The 18020-nt window shown below is 36.2% G+C and overlaps 1 protein-coding gene across 1 annotated transcript in view; it reads left to right on the top strand.

Moving 5' to 3' along the window:
• Positions 1–573: 573 nt before the first annotated feature.
• Positions 574–18020, top strand: part of CTTNBP2 (cortactin binding protein 2) — a gene marked incomplete at its 5' end in the record, with an annotated part of 84967 nt that continues 67520 nt past the window's right edge. Inside the window, 2 exons of the mRNA XM_010177704.2 lie at positions 574–676; positions 8424–8531. Of these exons, the coding sequence (XP_010176006.2) occupies positions 574–676; positions 8424–8531 (211 nt within the window). The remainder of the gene's footprint in view (positions 677–8423; positions 8532–18020) is intronic.

Below are 18020 nucleotides of genomic sequence, written 5' to 3'. Positions count from 1 at the left end.
GCCTCCTGGAAAATGGTCACTTGCAAAAGGACTTTGATTAACTACCACTGTCTTCATCTGAATACAAGTTCTCAGTGTGGTGTTAATGTTCTGAGAAGTTATTTTAATGTAGTCAGATGCATGATGCTGATGTGGTGTTCCAACTTGTAGGTGAGATGCAGAAACAGCAGAGTTCTATCTGTTTTAGTCTGGCTGCTCCTCTGTGATGAGAGATTGGTCTCGATCCATCTTGCAATGGTATAACTTAAACCTCCTTCCTGCCTCTCCTCCCCCTACTCCCAACTGCTGCATTGCCTTTTCTGTGCCTTCTTCTCCATAACCTGCAGCCCAACCTCTCTTCCCTTGTTGTGAAGGTCCTGGGGGATGAGAAAAGAAAGCCACTGAATGTAGTCCACTTTGTAAATGTTCCTTTCTCTTCCAAATGTGGACTTGTCACACTGTCTGTAATTAAAGGTGAAGTGTAGAGAGACAGTACTGTGAGCCAGATGTGTGAAAGTGGCATGAAGGTGCCAATCTGTAGGATGTGGTATATCCTGGGTTCTTTTCCAACTGCTTTGACTTCATTTGCATAAGCATTGCTTTGGCCTCAGAGGTGATATGGCGAGATAGGAATAGAGATGGAAATTGGGACCGGAAGGAAGGAGCTCAGGAAGACAACATTTCGAGGTCTGCCTCTGTACCCACTCCTACCAAAGAAAGGGATCAGTTGATTTATAACACCTGTGTAAATGGAGGGGTGTTAGGCAGGCTTAGGGAAGAGGTACTTCCTCTATGGTATATATGAATTAAAGCCTTCTTGGGCATTGTGGTTTTTTTCTATCATAGCACAGGGTAAGATGTAAAATTCTGTAAGACTTAAAGATAGCATCTATAAAATTTATAAAGATAGCTTCAACAATGTGTGCCTGTATCTGGATCTAATAGTATACTGTTTGCATTAGAAGTGACTTATCTGAAAGTGACTTTCTGAGTAGAAATTACCAGTTAAATTTAAGTACGAGTTTAAACATGGTTATTGAAGGCTTGTGGGCCTGGATCCGTAAAAAAAGACTTAGCTAACGTGCACTGAAATAAAAAATGACTAAGTACCTTTGTGGCTGTTAGTAGATTGCAAACATGTTTTAACAGCAATAACAATATCTTGGTATGTGTAAAGGTCAGCATCTTACTAATTTTGGAAGGGTCAGGGGCTGGGGTTTTTTTTTGTTTCCAAAATAAATTTCCCAGTTTTGAGGTATATTTATGGTTAATGCTGAAACTGTTAAAAGTTTTGCAGTTAGCTCTAGCCAAAAAAAACCCCACAGCAACTAAACAAAACCTCCCCCATGCCTTTTAAAGAAAACCTTTGAAAAATGCAAAAAGCAAGCGAACTTTGCTTGTGGAAGAGGAGGGCAGAATAAGCGAGTAACTCCATGTGGTGAACAGTCCAATAAAAGTAATTGAACTAATGGATGGGCATAATTAAATGCATGTACAGTCGCCTCATGATCCCTCAGATATGATTGCATGGAATTTTATATAAGTCCTGATATGTGCTTCAGCAAGAAACTTGGTCTTAGTTGAGGAGCAAGTTCCATAACATTGCTTTTCCTTGAAAGATATTCCTCTGCCTTCTTATTTGTTTCATTTGTTATAAGTCACATCTTACTTCTTAAGTTAATCTTGGGTGGAGTGGGAAATGAACATGTATTTTTACATCAAATAATTTCTGGAGAAGAATAGGGTCACAGACTCTCACCCTGTTTTCAGACTAAAGAACAAGCCTTCCACAGCCAAAGCAATAAATTGTGGTTTTCCCTGAAGTATTCATGAATACTGTATAGATATTATAACCACTTATTTTAATACTCTCTCTGTTTGCAGTGTTTTCTTTATTAGAAAAGGGTTAGGATTCATTTGACCACATACCCATGTTTATGTTGAGCTAGGTCTTGAAACTTCCTTTTATAGTTGGTGGAGTAAAGTGGTTAGAAGGAATAACCTGTTTTAGAAACAGGTTTGTGAGCTTCTCTGGTTTTGAGTGAAGTGATTTAGGCAGCCTGCTTTTGGGAGGTATGGATGGGGTTCAAGACACTTAAATTTAGGTGTCTAATTGTATGCACAGTGTTTAATATCCTTTTACAGTCAGTGGAAGTCTGACCAACACAGTCAGTGAAGCCATGAGCAAATAGTTCTGGTGGCTGAACAGCTTTCTTGGCTGTTTTGACTAGACTGATCAGTCCTTTGTTGAGAGTAAAGGGACGTTAGGTACTTAGCTTACGTAGCTCACACCTACCTTTACGTGTCTTACTCCTATCTTGAAGGCTTCCTTCAGTGGCCCATATGTGATACTCTGGGGTATCCCAGATGGCCTTCTGCTACCAGTCCAGATGGCATGGGTGATTCTCCTAAGTCCTGTATTGTATCTGCCTGTCCCAAAAAGATATTTTGGATCCCCTGGACATTTCGAATTGCACTAGGTACTTCTGTAAAGGCAACTAAGTAGAATTCGTCAAAGCAGATCTTTGTACTTGGTCAGATGAGCTGTACCTGCGGGACATACTTGATGTTGTAAAGTATATGAATTGGGTTTGCGTTTCCTTGGTGCAGTTGTTTCATGGGTCTGACAGATATGAGGCCATCATACTATTAAGAATTTACTTTGTACAGCCTAATAAGTATTAGCAAACCTTCTTTTTGGAACCTTATTTGGAAGTCTGCTTTGTGAATTCTCGAGAGGATCCTTGTGAGTATTTAATGGAACTCAATATAAAATATGTGTACCATATTTGTACACAGTGTGTACCATGTAGATGTGTACCTTTCCCTTCCCTTCTGAGAGGACTTTTTTTTTTGACAGCTTTTCTCTATGTGTTTTCCTGTACACCATTTTTATACTTCTCTCGCACTGTCTTTCCACTTCAGCCCTCAATTATGCACAGGTTTCTTTCCCAAGTCCTGGGTTATTACCCAGCTCCATCTTTAAAAAGGCTACGTAGCTGCTTTCTGAGCAGAAAGGAGCTTATTTCCGTGGTCATTTATGATTAATCTGCAGCTAACTTGTTTTTTTGCCTCTGTTCTGCTTAGGGAAAGTACAAAGCTGTGGCTTTTGTACTTTACCTATTCAGACTTCTGCTGAAGGCAGCAGAGTTTGTAACAGCTACTGTGGTAGCACAGTGGACAGTACTCTAAGCTCCTGAAGTTGAAAGTACTATCAACTGGGCTAGTTCAGCAAAACCACACTATTGGCACTACCAATCCCTCACAAGACTTTTTTTTTTTTTTTTTTTCTTGGAGGGAGATGGTGGGATAAATTTAACCCTAAATTTTACCATTTTTGTTCTAATTAGCTATGCATGTGTGAAAGAGTCCTTTCTGCTCTTGTGCCTCTTGGTCATCTTCCAGTTTCATCCTCTTTCTGTCTTTTCCAAAGACAATAGAGATGGGAAAATGCTTGTCCAGTTTGATCGCTGCTGTCCTAAGTCATCCTTCTCTTATTCAGAAGAGATGCTTTTGTCTTCTTTTTGGTTCTTTTAATTAAAGAAGCTCTTCTGGAGCTTCTTTTAATCTTTAGCAATGCAGGTTATCATTTTGCCTGTACTCTTTGTGATGCATACATAGGTAGTTGAATGAGTTTTGGCTAATTAGTTGTTTGCTCTGTTGGTAGTGCACTTACTGCCAGGCAGCACATACCCCTTACAAAATGGATCTGAAAAGTCACGTGGCATTTTAGAGACATAACGGATTGAAGTTGTAGTCCTTTTCAGGTACTTTATTCTTATAAATCAAATAAACCAGACATCTTAAAATCCAAAAGAGGCAGAGAAAAAGAAATTCTGTTGTGTTTTGGTTGTGTATACCGAATTACACCCTGGGGCAACGTATTCTTGTATCCCTGTTATAAAACAAATATAATGGATGGCTCAGTTACATAGTTCTTAAGTTGTTGGTTAAATTGTTACAGCCTGGCAATCTAACAGAGGTATTGTTGCTAAACCCCAGATGACACATAAGCCATTAACTACTAATACAGTCTTTATTTTCTGGAGAGCTAAGACTTACTGCACCATTGGAAGATGTTATGAAGATTACTTTTCTAGACCTAAACACCAGTTTTCCCTATGATTTAGGCAAACAGTGCTCTCTCTGATTAAGAACTTCAGGCAAGCCGTCTATGACTGACATCTTGGTCCCCAGAAGATGGCAGGAAAGTCTTTAAGAGGAAGTATAGTTTTATTTCATCATATGCTTTACCTACCCAAATCTTAAAAATATTTTTACAACTCTGCTTAAGAATATATTAAATCTTTAAGCTATGCAGTAAGCTTACTATGGTAAGCTATATTGTAGCTCCATAAGTGCTGATTCAGAGATGTGCATGGGGAGAAGGTGTGGTAGCTTCTTCAGCAATTACCATGCACACTCTTACCCTCTGTGAAGGGATTCAAGGTTGCTTATCCATAGTGAACAAATCTAAGATGTCCTTAAAGTACTGGAAAAAAGTGGTCATTCCAGTTTTGGAATTTGTCGGATAAAGTTATGGAAAGAAAGCCTCAGTAGGCATAAAACTATTCATAAACAAGAATTAAAAATGATGGCTCATATTTTTATTTAATGGCAAAATAATGGTGCGCATCTGATGCCATTTTTCATACACTAAAATAACTCTTCTATAAATGGATGCAGGTACTTCAGCCCAAAAGTTTACTAATTTTCTCTTTCATCAAGCTTTTAAATTCTTTATTTCGCTGCTTCTTTTTGTGTGTCTTCTGGTTGATTTTGGACATCAGTTTTGGGAAATTTTGGTTGTTATTCATATGTATGTGAAGACTTGTCTGACAGTGTATAGCATGGAGAGTATGGATAATAATCTATTATGTTTTCTGTGCTTAATACATCAGAAGCATCAAACAAAAGTATCTGATGACAGACTGATAGCAAAGGTGATGGTTCTTCATAAAATGTGTAGTTGTGCCATGGAGTGTTGTGGATGCTAAAATTACATAGAGATTCAAAAAGCGATGAGAGAATTCACAGCAGGTATGTCAGCCAAGGGCTACTATGTGCAAAATAACAATTTCTTCCTTAGAAGGTGCATAAGCTGGAAATTGCTGGAGGCTAGGAGAATATTTCTGGGAGGTACCATTATCTGCTTGCCCTGCTCTGGTACTGATTTCAAGGCATCCATTACTGGCTGCTTTTGGAGACAGGATGCTTGGCTAAGTGGATTTTTGGTCTGATATGCCAGAAGTTTATATATGAAGTGGTTTTGCTAGTTCTTATTTCAAGTTTTTAAAATTAAAAATATAAAAACTGAGTTGCCTATCTTGTTGGTATGTCTTTCTTTAAACATTTTTTGTGTTTGTTTATATCTAACTATAAATTACCAGAGACCGCTTTTAATTGCTCGGTATTGCTGTCTTTTCATATGTTCTAGTTCAGGGCGTGTACTCGAGCAAAATTTACTTTAATTGCATGTACTTGAGCAAAATTTACTTTAATTGCTTGATCAGATGCTTAGTTAAAAAAGCTCATCACTGCATCACATATGTTGAGGAATGCCTCTGGTTTGTTAAGAGTGTAAGAGTGTTTTCATTTATGTCTCGTGGAAAACTGCAGAAGTGAAAAGTTTCACCTGTGATGTGTCTTTTGACAAAGAGCTGCCCTGTGTTATACCTTCTGACAAGCTGAATTTATTGACTTGGAGAAAGAGTGGATGATGTTTCTTGCACTGTACTTTTGTGGATGCCCCTCTTAACTTCGTCCCTGTCTATCAGAAACCTTGGCTGTCATTTTTGACAGAGGAGGCAAGCATATTTTAGAAAGAGAAGATAATGTAGTGATTAAACCACTGAATGGAGACTTAAAGACTGTTACTGAATATTGTGTTTTATACTATTTGCTTTCTATGTTGTTTGGAAAAAAAATAACTTGATAGCTCTGCATAAGTCTTCCACTGGAAAAATGGAGTCTGTTTTTCTCCGTTATAAAGGAAGTCACGTGAATAAATTAATTACTGTCCTTGAGTTATTAAATATTATGAAGTTCTTCATAGAAGAAGGAGGTTGGATAAGTGGGTCCTGCTATCTGATTTAATTAAATTTAGCAGTTAGAAGACTTGAGAGTGAAATGTGATACAGCCTGTAAGGTTAAATCTCGTCTACTGACACTAGATTACATGAGGAACTATGTACATTTAGTAACTTTTCACTTTATACATGTCCATAGATTGGTGAGCGCTGTATAGAATTGTGAGGAGCACTGTGAGAGCCTGCTGCAGCGTATGCTGGGAAAAAGCCTTCAGAGAAACCAGTTGTTTTTTCTTGATCCATTGGCATGGAGGGTAAGAGGTATCTTTCAGATTAGAGGAACAGCTGACTCAGGCAGCAAAATTAGAAGTTAACTATTGTTGGGTCTAGAAATACTGGTTGGAGTGGATGGTCCTGTCTGTGAAACAGTTAACTTGAGTAGAAATCATTGCTCCTCTTGTTAATCCATGTTGTTCAGATAAATGAAGAAGCTCAATCCAATGTACATCAAATGCAAATAGCTAAAGTTCTGGCACACAGTTCTCACTAGCCATTTGTGCACCTCTGTATGTTTTAACTACAATGTAAAAATGGAACACAGAGCACATCTAATGCAGTTACAGCTTTTGGATAGTTTTGGCCTTCTAGCCTGAGGGAAGAACAGCTATTTTGCCATTCTCTTGCCTTGAGAAAGCAGAAATGGTACTTGCTTTCATTTTTATTGGATTTTCCAGCAATGAAATTAGCCTCCTGGGTAGCTGAACTCTTAGATTTTATGTCCTTCAGGGAAAATAAACAGTATATCCAGATACACAATTCAGCTAATTTGGCAACTGACTACTTCATACTGAAGATAGCTGCATTTCCACATCTTGGGGGTTTTCTAGGAGGCACATCTACATCATAGCAAGGACTGTAGTATTTCCCTTGCATTGTATTGGAAATCAGGCTGGTCAGCTGAATCTGGCACATGGAATAAATATTGTTTTCTTTAAAAGGAACCCCTCCTAATTTCACTAAGAATCTACTTGTGTTAGCATTGTGGATATTGGTGAACAAGAGTTTTGTATTAATCTTATCTAATATCATTGTGATTTTGTAAATATTAATAACTCCCCCGCCCCACCTCCAAAATCAAGACTTCCAGCCTTGCAATCTTTCCTCATATAGTAATTACTCCTTCTTTCTTCATCCTTCTAATTCGCCAGTTCTGTACCTTTAGATGAGGACTTTATGCAGTACTTTAATCTGGGTTTACCAGGGTTTTATAGAGTTGCAAAATGAGGATGTTAACCTTGTAAGTAAGGAATTACGTGCCAGCTCCCACATGAGGTAGATGTCCCTGACACTTCTCTTATCCTTTTTCCAGGTTACTGAAGAAGTTGAATAAAACTGGTCCCAGAGGTGCCCCACTGCTTACCTGTCTCATCTTGAGAAGCAGTTGTTACCCATAGAGTTTACATCCCATCCATGAAGTGTCTTTTCATCCAATACTGTTGGCTAGGAGCTTCTGTAATATTTGGTAATAGAACCTTGTCCAAAACTACTTGAAAACCCAAATACATTAGTGTTCAGTGGATCCCCTTTCTCCGTGTATCTGTTGACATTGTTACAGAACTGTAGCAGTTCGTAAGGTGGATATGGTTTTATAGAAGCCGTGCTGGTGTTTGCAGCAGACAGTGTTTATGCAAGTGCTCAGTGATCTTACTCTTCAGTATAAACTCATTCTCCTATGGGTGGAAGTCAGACTTACATTCATCTTGGTAACTGTGGAGTAAGGAGATATCGTTGCTATGAACTGCTGTTCGTCAGTGCCTCTTAAACCTGAACTGTAGCCTCCAGCCAGACAAATGGGACTGCAAATAAAACGTACAGATAAGACTTCATGTCTTTTCACAAGTTGTGCTTCAGAAATTCGCATTCAGCCCAGTATGATATGAGGACTTGGTAGTTGTTTGCAAGGGAGGCACCAGTTACACTGGATTAGGTGCGCTGTGGTTTAGGTTCTTTCACCCTCTCTTGCCTTCATCCCTGATGTGCTGTTTCAGGTCTGCTGAACTGTTTCTCTCTCTGGGAGGCTGCATATGGGAACTGTTAGTCACAAAGTTACTTTCTTTACCATTTCACCCTTATCATTCACAAGACTTTGCAGGATCAATTCCTTGCAACGGTATAGGATCTGAAACAGTGTCATACCTGTGGGCTTTTAATTTATTCACTTTAATTAAATAAAGAATCAAACTATTTGCTATTAATTTTGACTTTATATATGACAAATAAACTAACCTCAACTTCTGACAGCTACAGATGTTTGAGGAACCCATAATGAGGATGCTGCTATGTCTGTGTTTCAGATCTATAATAACTATTGCAGTCAGTTAGTTAGTGTGTTCATCAGTGTTTTGTTTCTTACAGAAAGGAGAGTTTGATGTGGATAACTTGAGCAAGCCAGAATTGCGGATGCTTTTGAGTGTAATGGAAGGAGAACTAGAAGCACGAGACCTTGTAATTGAAGCCTTGCGGGTAAGTTACTGGCTTGTTGTGGTTTGCTTTTTTATAATTCTCTTTTGCCACTTCCTTTATACTCTGCATAGAATATTGTTAGTGGAAGAGCAAATTGTGATTTTTAAGTTTTAGGTTGACTAAATCTCTGTAATCATAAAATATGTTCTTGTTTAATTGTTGCCACTCAGTAATTCTATGTAATTTTGGTATAAAATACAAACGAAATTTCAGAGAATTAAGTGCAAAAACTGCAAAATTACTTCCTCTTTAAATTATTTTTTATTATTGGGTCTGTTATTTGTGAAAGGAAGGAGTAACTTCAAAGGAAAATTCAGTTCATTTATCATTTGTTCTAATGATCTATGTATTTCTGCCTCTAGTCTATTCAATTCATTCATTTTCCGTGAGATGGAAAAAAAGGACAAAATTGGATGGTCTTGTCCACTTAGGGAAAAGTTTCTGTGGTGGTTTTTTGTTGTTTTTAAATAAAATGTGAAATATGGGGTATATACTCTTAACAGCACTCATAAGTACTTGATTAGATTTTCGCTGTGCTAGGCACATGTCAAGGTTGGTTTTCTGCTTCAGAAGGTTGCAGTCTGAAAGGCAACTTAGAAAGTTGACTGGAAATGTAAAAACAAAACTTTATTTTAATCAAAAGCTGATAATTTTTTATGACTGTAATGAATTTAAAATTGATCTGGAACAGAATAAAATTTAACAGAGCTGCCAAACAGACCGCAGGTTTAGGGGGGAAAACAGCCTTACGTGGTTTGAAAATACTTACAGATTCATAGTTGGATAGAGAAAAATTATGCCCTTTAAGGTCTCTTAAAGCAAAAACTCAATGTAATAAAATATATGTAATACTAGTTTTTAGTAGTTTGTGTAATGATTATCAAGTAGTGTGGGAACATTTTCCACTTGTAATGTCACAGTAACAATTGTAAATGATTTTTTTATTCAATTTTAATTTGTTTTGTGATGGATTCAGATCACTTGATGCAAATGGAGCTTTAAAGTAGCTGTCACTGATGTACCTACATTAGTAACGAAAGACCTTATACGTGCAAACCTCTCTTAGGAAATACAATTTTCATTTTGTTATGACAATAAGACACTGGAAGCAATATGTTTCTGAGGGATTACTGCGCTTTGAAGTCATGTGGCGTTTGGCCTTCAGGTATATGCATATGTTGAAATGTACTGCCTTTTCATCTAGCTGTTTTACGATTTCACATCTCATTTGCCTGGACTAGGACTTTTGTTGTCCCCGACTGCCAGTTAATGTTTTGTAAAAGGGGAAACAATGTGCACACTGCATTCAGAATCTCTTTTTTTGACTCTTCTGACTTTGGAGGAATGCAAATAGTATACTCAGACAATTTTTTCAATGCATATTAATGAACAAGCTACTACACTACTTACCAAATAATGAATGTATTAAATTGAATGAAAGGGGGGGAAAAAAGCAGGGGGGGTGGGGAGGAAGAAGAATATAGTACACATTTAATGATAGTAAACATTAAACATTCAGGATAGTGCAGTTCCAGGAGAGAAAAGTCTACATCAGATTTCCGTGTGCATTCTGAAATGGGTAGTATGTGCATGATGTTTTTTGATGACAAATATAGATCAATATGAAAAATAGCTCCATTTCACGTAAGGTATATAAATGTTGAAATTGGTTTTGTTTTGGTTTTTTTTCTTGTCCTGCATCTCAATTGCCAATTCCTGTATTTTATGGTAAAATCCTCTAAGCAAAATCCACGTGGAACTCAAATCTTCCAGGCAGCTTGCCTGGTTAGCTGTACCAGTATTGGAAAACTTGGAAGTTATACCTGCTGAAGAACTGTAACCTCATATCTTGAAATATGATGCTTTCAGATCTTGTGGCTTCTCACTTGGGAAGCCACACATGAGCAGTATTCACAGCTGGAGTCTCCAAGCAGCACACAGAATAAGCTACTAGATAGCCAAATACAGATGTGAATAACAAGGAAAATATATTGGAATTGTGTCAAAGTTGGTACTTTGATTTGTTTCAACAAATTTGTATAGATACTTTGTGTGTCCTTAAAGAAAGATGGTGTTTTTCATATAAAGCAAAAGGCTTCTTACGTTAGTAGTTCAAAAGCTGATCAAGCTCTGTTTCAAAATTATGGAAGTTTGTGAGTGTGTGTTTGGTGAGATTTTTTGTTTGTTTGCTTATTTATTTTAGTCTTACTGGTACTGTAGGGCTGTTCCAAAGCCTAATTTCTCTGATAAGTCAAAGCCTGATATTAGATGATATGTGTTGTCTTTTCCTTTTAAGTGATCTTCCTGTCAGTTTTCAGTCACTGTGGTATATACATTTATTAAGCATTTTTATATATTCTTGGTCTTTTTGTAGGACTACAAAACTGTATCTTTTAATCCTCTCTTAGAAAGTAACTGTTCAGAGTGCATCTCTGTTAGTCTGTACTTTTCCCATTGTATGAATTCTGACCTCTCTTGTTTCCCACTTCACTAATTGTGTATGAGGCCACATCATGTGCTTTACTGAAGATCTGCGACAGATTGATATTTTTTCTTTGTAAAGCTAGTTATATAAAAAACCACACCTACTTTCAACATCCATAGGTAGGATTTCTTTTCAGGCTGATTCTTAACAGGAGCGTGGTTCTCACGGTGCCAAATGCTTTTTCTCTTGGTATACTTGTCATATCATCACAATCCACACCTTATCCACAGTATTCCCTGGTGAAATGAAACAGATTTCTGACAGAAAGTTGTAGGGTAAGAATTGGGGAGCTTGAACAGTATTTTTGGTTAAGATATGGAGTTGGAACTTGTGCCTTACTGTTTTTTGTTTTGTTTTGTTTTTCTATGCTATGTTTATAGTATGTATATATGTATTATGGAGTTCTCAAATAACTTTTAAAATCTTCTTTTAAATGAATTCTTTTCAGTTATTTTAGAAATTTACTTCTCAGGATTACAGTTTAATGCTTCTTGATATATTTTTAAAATGTAATTTGCCTGTGTGGGTTCTGATGGATTAAGCAGAAAACATTTCTCACGTCTTTGTTTTTGTGGATTGAGCCTCAGTCCTACATATGGAGCAAACCCTACTTCTAGCTCATAGAAATCTAAAATAATAATCTTTTTAATGTGTTGTATTTTTGTGATTTATTGGGTTTTTTGTTCGCGTGTTCAAAAAATAGCTGTTAAGTTGTGCAGTTGGAGATGTCAGTGAAAGAAATTAAACTCCAAAATTATACTCCCTGTATCAGTACTGCTGTAATATTGCTTTTCTGACAGGGAGACAATGCCTTAGGATTTCAGAATTGTGTTGTCTTCAGATGCTTGCCTACTGGCTGTTCATCTGCAATGTATTTATTATATCATAAAATGAACTTGTATTTTATGACTTTCAGTTTAATTTCTCTTGGTACTAGAAGCCATCAGGGAAGATGGCTACTAACTCCTCATTTAGCACTTTTAAAATGTTGCATAACGTTTTCTGCTTATTTAAAGCTAAGTTTCAAAAACTCCCAGAAGTTCAATTGAGAATAAAGAAAGACTTCAGAGTTTCTTACTCTACTTTGAAAAGTTTGAACTAGGGAATTCTAGGTCGGTCCACTGGGTATTGTTCCAGTGCAGTGTCCATTCTGACTGTCCTGTGTAAATTAAAAAAAAAAAAAAAAAAGAAAAAAAAAGTGAGAAAGGCCAGTAGTTTGAGATTATGGTAGGAAATCTTGTTAAATTAACTAGTTATCCTGGGGTGAAGGGGAAGGGAAGATAATTTTAGTTAGTAAAGTTAATAGGGTTCATGTAGTAGATTTTTATTAAGGCAGTTGAACTTGTGCCACATGATAAATTAGAGAGAACCAAACCCAAGGTGTCACATACAATAATTAACTCTTTTTTATTGCATCTTTGTGCATAGTGTATTTTAGAGTTTACATTGTATGTTATATAAAGTTTTGATACCTTGAAGTCTGCTTTTGAAACAAAACCAAAATTTCAAATCCAAACTGCATTCGTAAGAAATATGCAGATGACCTCTTAATACTTCCACTTTTCCACAGTACATCATTGTTCCTTTATAATGTGCACAACTGCAGATACATAAGTACACATAGCAATCCTGTTTCTAAAAAAGGGCTGTTGCTTCCTGCTTCAGTGATTGAAACTTTATCTAACGGGGTCAATGTCTCCTAATATTACTGTATAAGTAGTCATTTGGTGCTTTAATATAAACAGAGAAAGCTGAGGGGGTTTTTTGCCCTTAGCATGTATAACTTTGTTATAGTATACTCTGATTTGTACAATATGGAACTCAGAGTATTTTGCTGAATTAATCTCTATTTGAACATTATTTTTATTTTGGGGAATTTTGGCTGTCTGCAATTTGGAAGTCGGAGAAGATCAGATTTGAAAAAGTTACAGTAATTATCAACCAGAGCAATCTGAGTTAATGGACAAGTTCAGCCCTTTGAGGACGAACAGCCTTGGAAGAGCAGACCTTTGTCACACTTAGGGTCAAAGTTCCAGATTTATTCTCCAAGTGAGCAGTTAATTTGCTGTGGAGGACAGCATCAGAATTCACTTCAAAGGAGGTGATCTTTGTGTAAATCTTTCTCATTAGCACTCTGATTTTCTGTAACTACTAACCAAATGATTTAAGATAATTCTTGTTGAATCTGTACTTTATTTCATGCCTCCATGATCAGCGTTGCACCACAATTAAAGTTAAATTCAGATGAACATTTAAATAATTAAAGTTATTTTATTAATGTGAAATAATGTGCTGTTTAATTGCTACTGGGAATGCATATAGTTAAAAAAGGAGGGAAACTTAACTATAGCTGCTGCCTCCATCTGTCTCAATTATCCAAATAAACTGTCTGCCTCTAATAAGGGGATAATATGTTCCTAATGTGGAGGTAATGTGGCCACATAATCGAACCACAGGACTGGCCTCCCACGACTTTAACCTCAGCTACAGCATTCACTTGGTTTTTTCCCCAGTCATAAAGTGGTTGCTGTATCTGCCTGCCTTCTAGAGGATTTTTTTAAAGTGCATTGACCCTTATATGATGAATTGAAGTGCTAGTATTAGCTGTCAGGCATAGAATTCCAAATACTAAATACTGCTTTTGGTGGTGATTCTCTCACAAAGTTAAATCATTAGTAGGTTATTTTTTGTCTAAGATTTTTAAAGCCTGACTTAGTTCAAATTGTTGTTTATTTTTAAAATCACTTTCTTTGGCTATGTAAATTTCAGTAGATGATGAATGGTAAAATGAAAATTTCTATTATACTTGCTACTATGGCATGCATTAATTAATGTGAACAAAAAAATGCAAATTCTTGTCATACTAGATCCTTTAATATGCCACACTGCATAGATTTAGAATAACTTCTTTAGGTTCTTGGGGAAAATCACCGCTGAAATAGAAAAAAAAAACTTGCTAAAAGAATTGTCAATACCAGCAATGGATATATTTTTGTTTAATTCAAGTTGACTACAATATCAATGGTATTGCTATGGGGCAATGTCTTTTCTCTGACCTTAAGTTAACTCCAAGTCAACAGGTTCTGTGTATGTGATGGCTGGGTCAGGAGGACAGTATGAGAATGGCAAAGGTGAATTTGTTTCTTCAGTGTTGTAGCGCCCTACTATGTTTAATTTTTACCATAACTTCCTAAGGCAAGAACGCTTATCTTCTATGTATGTGTTTGTACCAATGTCTGTCAAATCTTTTAGCCATGTTTTGCAAAATCTGACAAAATGCTAAGCATTTCAGAAGTAGGTGGTGTCATAAAACCAGGCAGCTAGTTAAGAAAAATCATACTGTCGTTAGGGCCTCAGTTGAAGGAAGGTGGTGTCTGTTGTTGAGCACTGTATATGAATTGTAGAATACAGAGTTAGAGAAAATCAGACTTTGGTAATTTAGCTGCTCAGAGAATTCAAGTTAGACTAAGTTTATAAAAAGATGAGAAGAAAAAGATCTCTGCTGTGGGAGTTAGTTCTGCAGGAATTGTTAGTGCGGTCTATCTTCCTGAATCTAAGCATTTTGACAGGCCTGCAGGCTAATCAATAGAGTTGGAAATTAATCATACTTTCTATATTATGTCCATGTAGAAAATCCATAGAAGATAATTTCTGACTTCCCCTAGCAAGGCATGTGAGTTCTGAAGAGCAGTGGTTTAATTTTGTAATGAAGGTGTGGATATTAATGTAATGAAATAGGTAGGTCAAAAGACAGAAATTAATGCATGTAATAATACCTTATAGCCACATTTAGGTTTAATAACCCATTCTATTAGCTTTACCTTAAAAAGCTTCCAGTCTAAAAAGACAAGATTTTAAAATAAACAGCTTTTAGAAAGTGTAGTGATTACTGTGTAGATTACACAACATTTCTTTAAAATAGATAATGCATAGTATGTTGAATGCCAGTTTTCAGGTTACAAATCTCCTGTTAATCATTTTAGAACTACTAGGATATCAGTATTCAATTCCAACAGAAATTCAGTAGTTTAAAGCAAGTCTTAAAAAAAAAAAAGTTTTAATACTTTTTAGGAGGATCATTTGTTTTTAAATGATTGGATTCTTTCAGAAATTTCTTAAATAAGTAGCAGCAATGAAAAGACACTCAGTTTCCAGGGCTGTAATGTTATAATCCAACACTACCTCAAAACTCTGCTCCATTTTTTCTAAAAGTATATGTAATCAAATTGAATGTTGTTTTGCAAAGTATTGCATTTTGGAATAAAAAAGTTTCTTTGTACTAATGTTCTCTTAGAAAATTCTAGTATGGGTGGCTTATAAGATGTTGGGGTTTGTTATGATAAAGACCATCTTTTACGGATCTATATAATATATGTGTGTGAATCAACTACTTGGGTGAATCTACTTTAGCATTCAGATCAAGAGCACACTTTTGAAGAAACTCTCCCCATTGTCCCGACCTAACGTTGCTTTGACTTGCCTCACAGACCTCTCAGACTGTGTAAACTGAACTTAGAGAAGAGCAAGTCATCAGTAATACATCCTTCCAAATGACAGGACCATAGGCACGTTCCCAGCACCAACTATGTTGCTCTACAAACTTGTTCCTGTTATGCTGCACTACCTGCTAATGTTGACACAGTCACTGTCTATGCCCCTTTCCAGGGTTGTTTAGTGTAAATGTAGTAAAAAATGTAAGTTGAATTGGTCTAGATTTAAAAGAATTAACTTTATATCCCCATGTTCACTTGCTAAAACCAGAAATTCCCCAGTGCTTTCTGCCATTATGATCATTCTTGAATTTCAGACAGATGGACCTTGCTTGTAAAATAGCCAGATGGGTCATTGTAAAATGCTCTTCTGGAGTCTTTTTCTCCCCAAAGGGCAGAATGCGTTTTCTGCTCAAGCTAGTTTGATTTCAAGTCTTGAGCTGTGCATTGTGGAAGGCTATTATCAGTAAACTTGTCTTTCCATTTCGGCCAACATTGATTAAGCACTGAACAGTATAGTTTTATTTTAATCTCAGTGAAAATATGAACTATTTTGATTATAACTGTCGTGTATGTATTTCTGTACCACTTTTGTAATTCTTTTAAGTGTATGTGAGGATCAAACAATATTTAAAAAAAAAAAATCTGAGTGTATCATAGTTTATCATAATAGTATACTAAGTAACAATTTTAAGTTTTTGGTGGGTAACCTATAATGATACTGGAATAGCGATGCAAAATGTGGAGCCTTTCATACCTGGCTCAGCATTTTCAGCAATGAATTAGCTAGACCTTGGGGAAAAAAAAATCAGAATATTAAGCAAAATGTTTGGAAGGGAGCTGCAGATACTTGTAAGCTATACTTGCCTAATTTGACCTTTCTGCTTCCGAGTGAGTTCTGTTTAACAAAAGAATTTCCTTTACTTGGCCAACTTGCCTACTGGATGTTGAGATTTTAACTAAGAAGATGTGATATATCAGTTAGAGTTTTCATGTGATTCTTGTGTTACTTATTGTTTTCTGTATCTTGTGATGGGGTGATACTTGGTTTTGCCTGTACCCTGTATGTTACATGTTGAACTACAATTATTGCCAACACCATAATTGTCAGTTGTGGTTAAACTTTTTATCCCAAACTACCACACAAAGTCAACAAGAATTGTACTATAAGACTTGGTACTTCTAGAATGAACTTCACAGTTAGAGGGGAAGAAACCTGGGAGCTATCAGGAAAGAGAGAATGAAGCCATTTAGAGTTTAAGTTTAGGTGTTCACAAATAGACTGATAGGTAGAAGAATTACAAGTATATTAAGTGTAATCTGTCAAAGGAGGCTACACCACCTATAAATTATGAAGGCCCTTACGCAGTAATTGTGCTAAGTTGTTGTGAATTTAAAATGCAAATCTGAACTTCTCCTATATGTATGAATCCCATGGCACTCTCATATGAAAGAATGGAGCTAAAAGCACACAGAAGGCAGCTTTAGAGGTTTCTGGCAGCCAGTAAGACAGCCTGTTTTGTAGCAGGTGTCTTTGAAAAATGATGATTAGGTAGAAGGAGGAGCAGAAGATGTTAAACTGTATGTAACAGAAGGTTATTGTTGTAGACAGTATGATGGCAGTTGTTGGCCTTGGTGGCAGAAGTGAACCATGAAATAGAAGTCAGATAATGCCTTGTTTGTGTTGTCATTTTTGTATTTTGCAATTTCTTTGCAAAAATTTAGTTTTTAGTTTTTACTAAATTTTTGGGAGGTAATGATCTACAGTTTGTGTCCTTGCTCATCATCATCACTGCTTTTGATTTATTGACTTTATTTATGGTTGTGTATGCATTTTCTCTGCTCTTAAAACTAGTTTGTCTTTGTCTTTTGCTGTTTGCCAAAGGGAGAAATTAAGCACTGAGGAAACCAAAACTTTTGGTAAACTATATAAAAACAGTCCTGTATATGTGTTGTTTTACTAAGTGTAAGCCCCACTATTCCAGGCTCTCCTAAAATTGGAGACTACGAGTATGAAACTATGAGAGTAGTTTTCTGGTATGAAACATATATCCTTTTCACTCTGTGCTTTGTGCTTTCCAGCATTGACTGTTAAAATGATGATAGTCTCTTTTTGTTTTTCACATAAGATCTGAATATCTTTATTGTTGCCAGTCATGTAACTACTAATTCAGCTGAAAGTATTCTGCTGGTTGCTGATTTGGATAATTGCTTTGCCTTTCCCATTTGATTCCTCCTACCCTTTTTTGATCTTGCTGCATAGTCCAGCATAAACTAGTGCATAGAGATATACACACTATTTATAAAAATAATAAAAAATTCCAACATCATGTTGATGTAACTGTTTCTCAATTTCTGTCATCTTTATGAATAATACAGCTGTGACTTTATTGTTAAAGTGACTTATTTAAAATGTTTTATCTCTTTGTCATCATTACTCAAGTTGCTGACAATGAGAAATGTAACTGGGTCATCCTCTCTGTATTATTATGTTAACTGAAATTTTCCATTTTT

The sequence above is a fragment of the Antrostomus carolinensis genome, unplaced genomic scaffold, assembly GCF_000700745.2.
Source record: "Antrostomus carolinensis isolate BGI_N321 unplaced genomic scaffold, ASM70074v2 scaffold5461, whole genome shotgun sequence".
Lineage (NCBI taxonomy): Eukaryota > Metazoa > Chordata > Aves > Caprimulgiformes > Caprimulgidae > Antrostomus > Antrostomus carolinensis.
The sequence above is the reverse complement of the archived record's forward strand: the minus strand, read 5'-3'. Positions and strand labels throughout refer to the sequence as shown.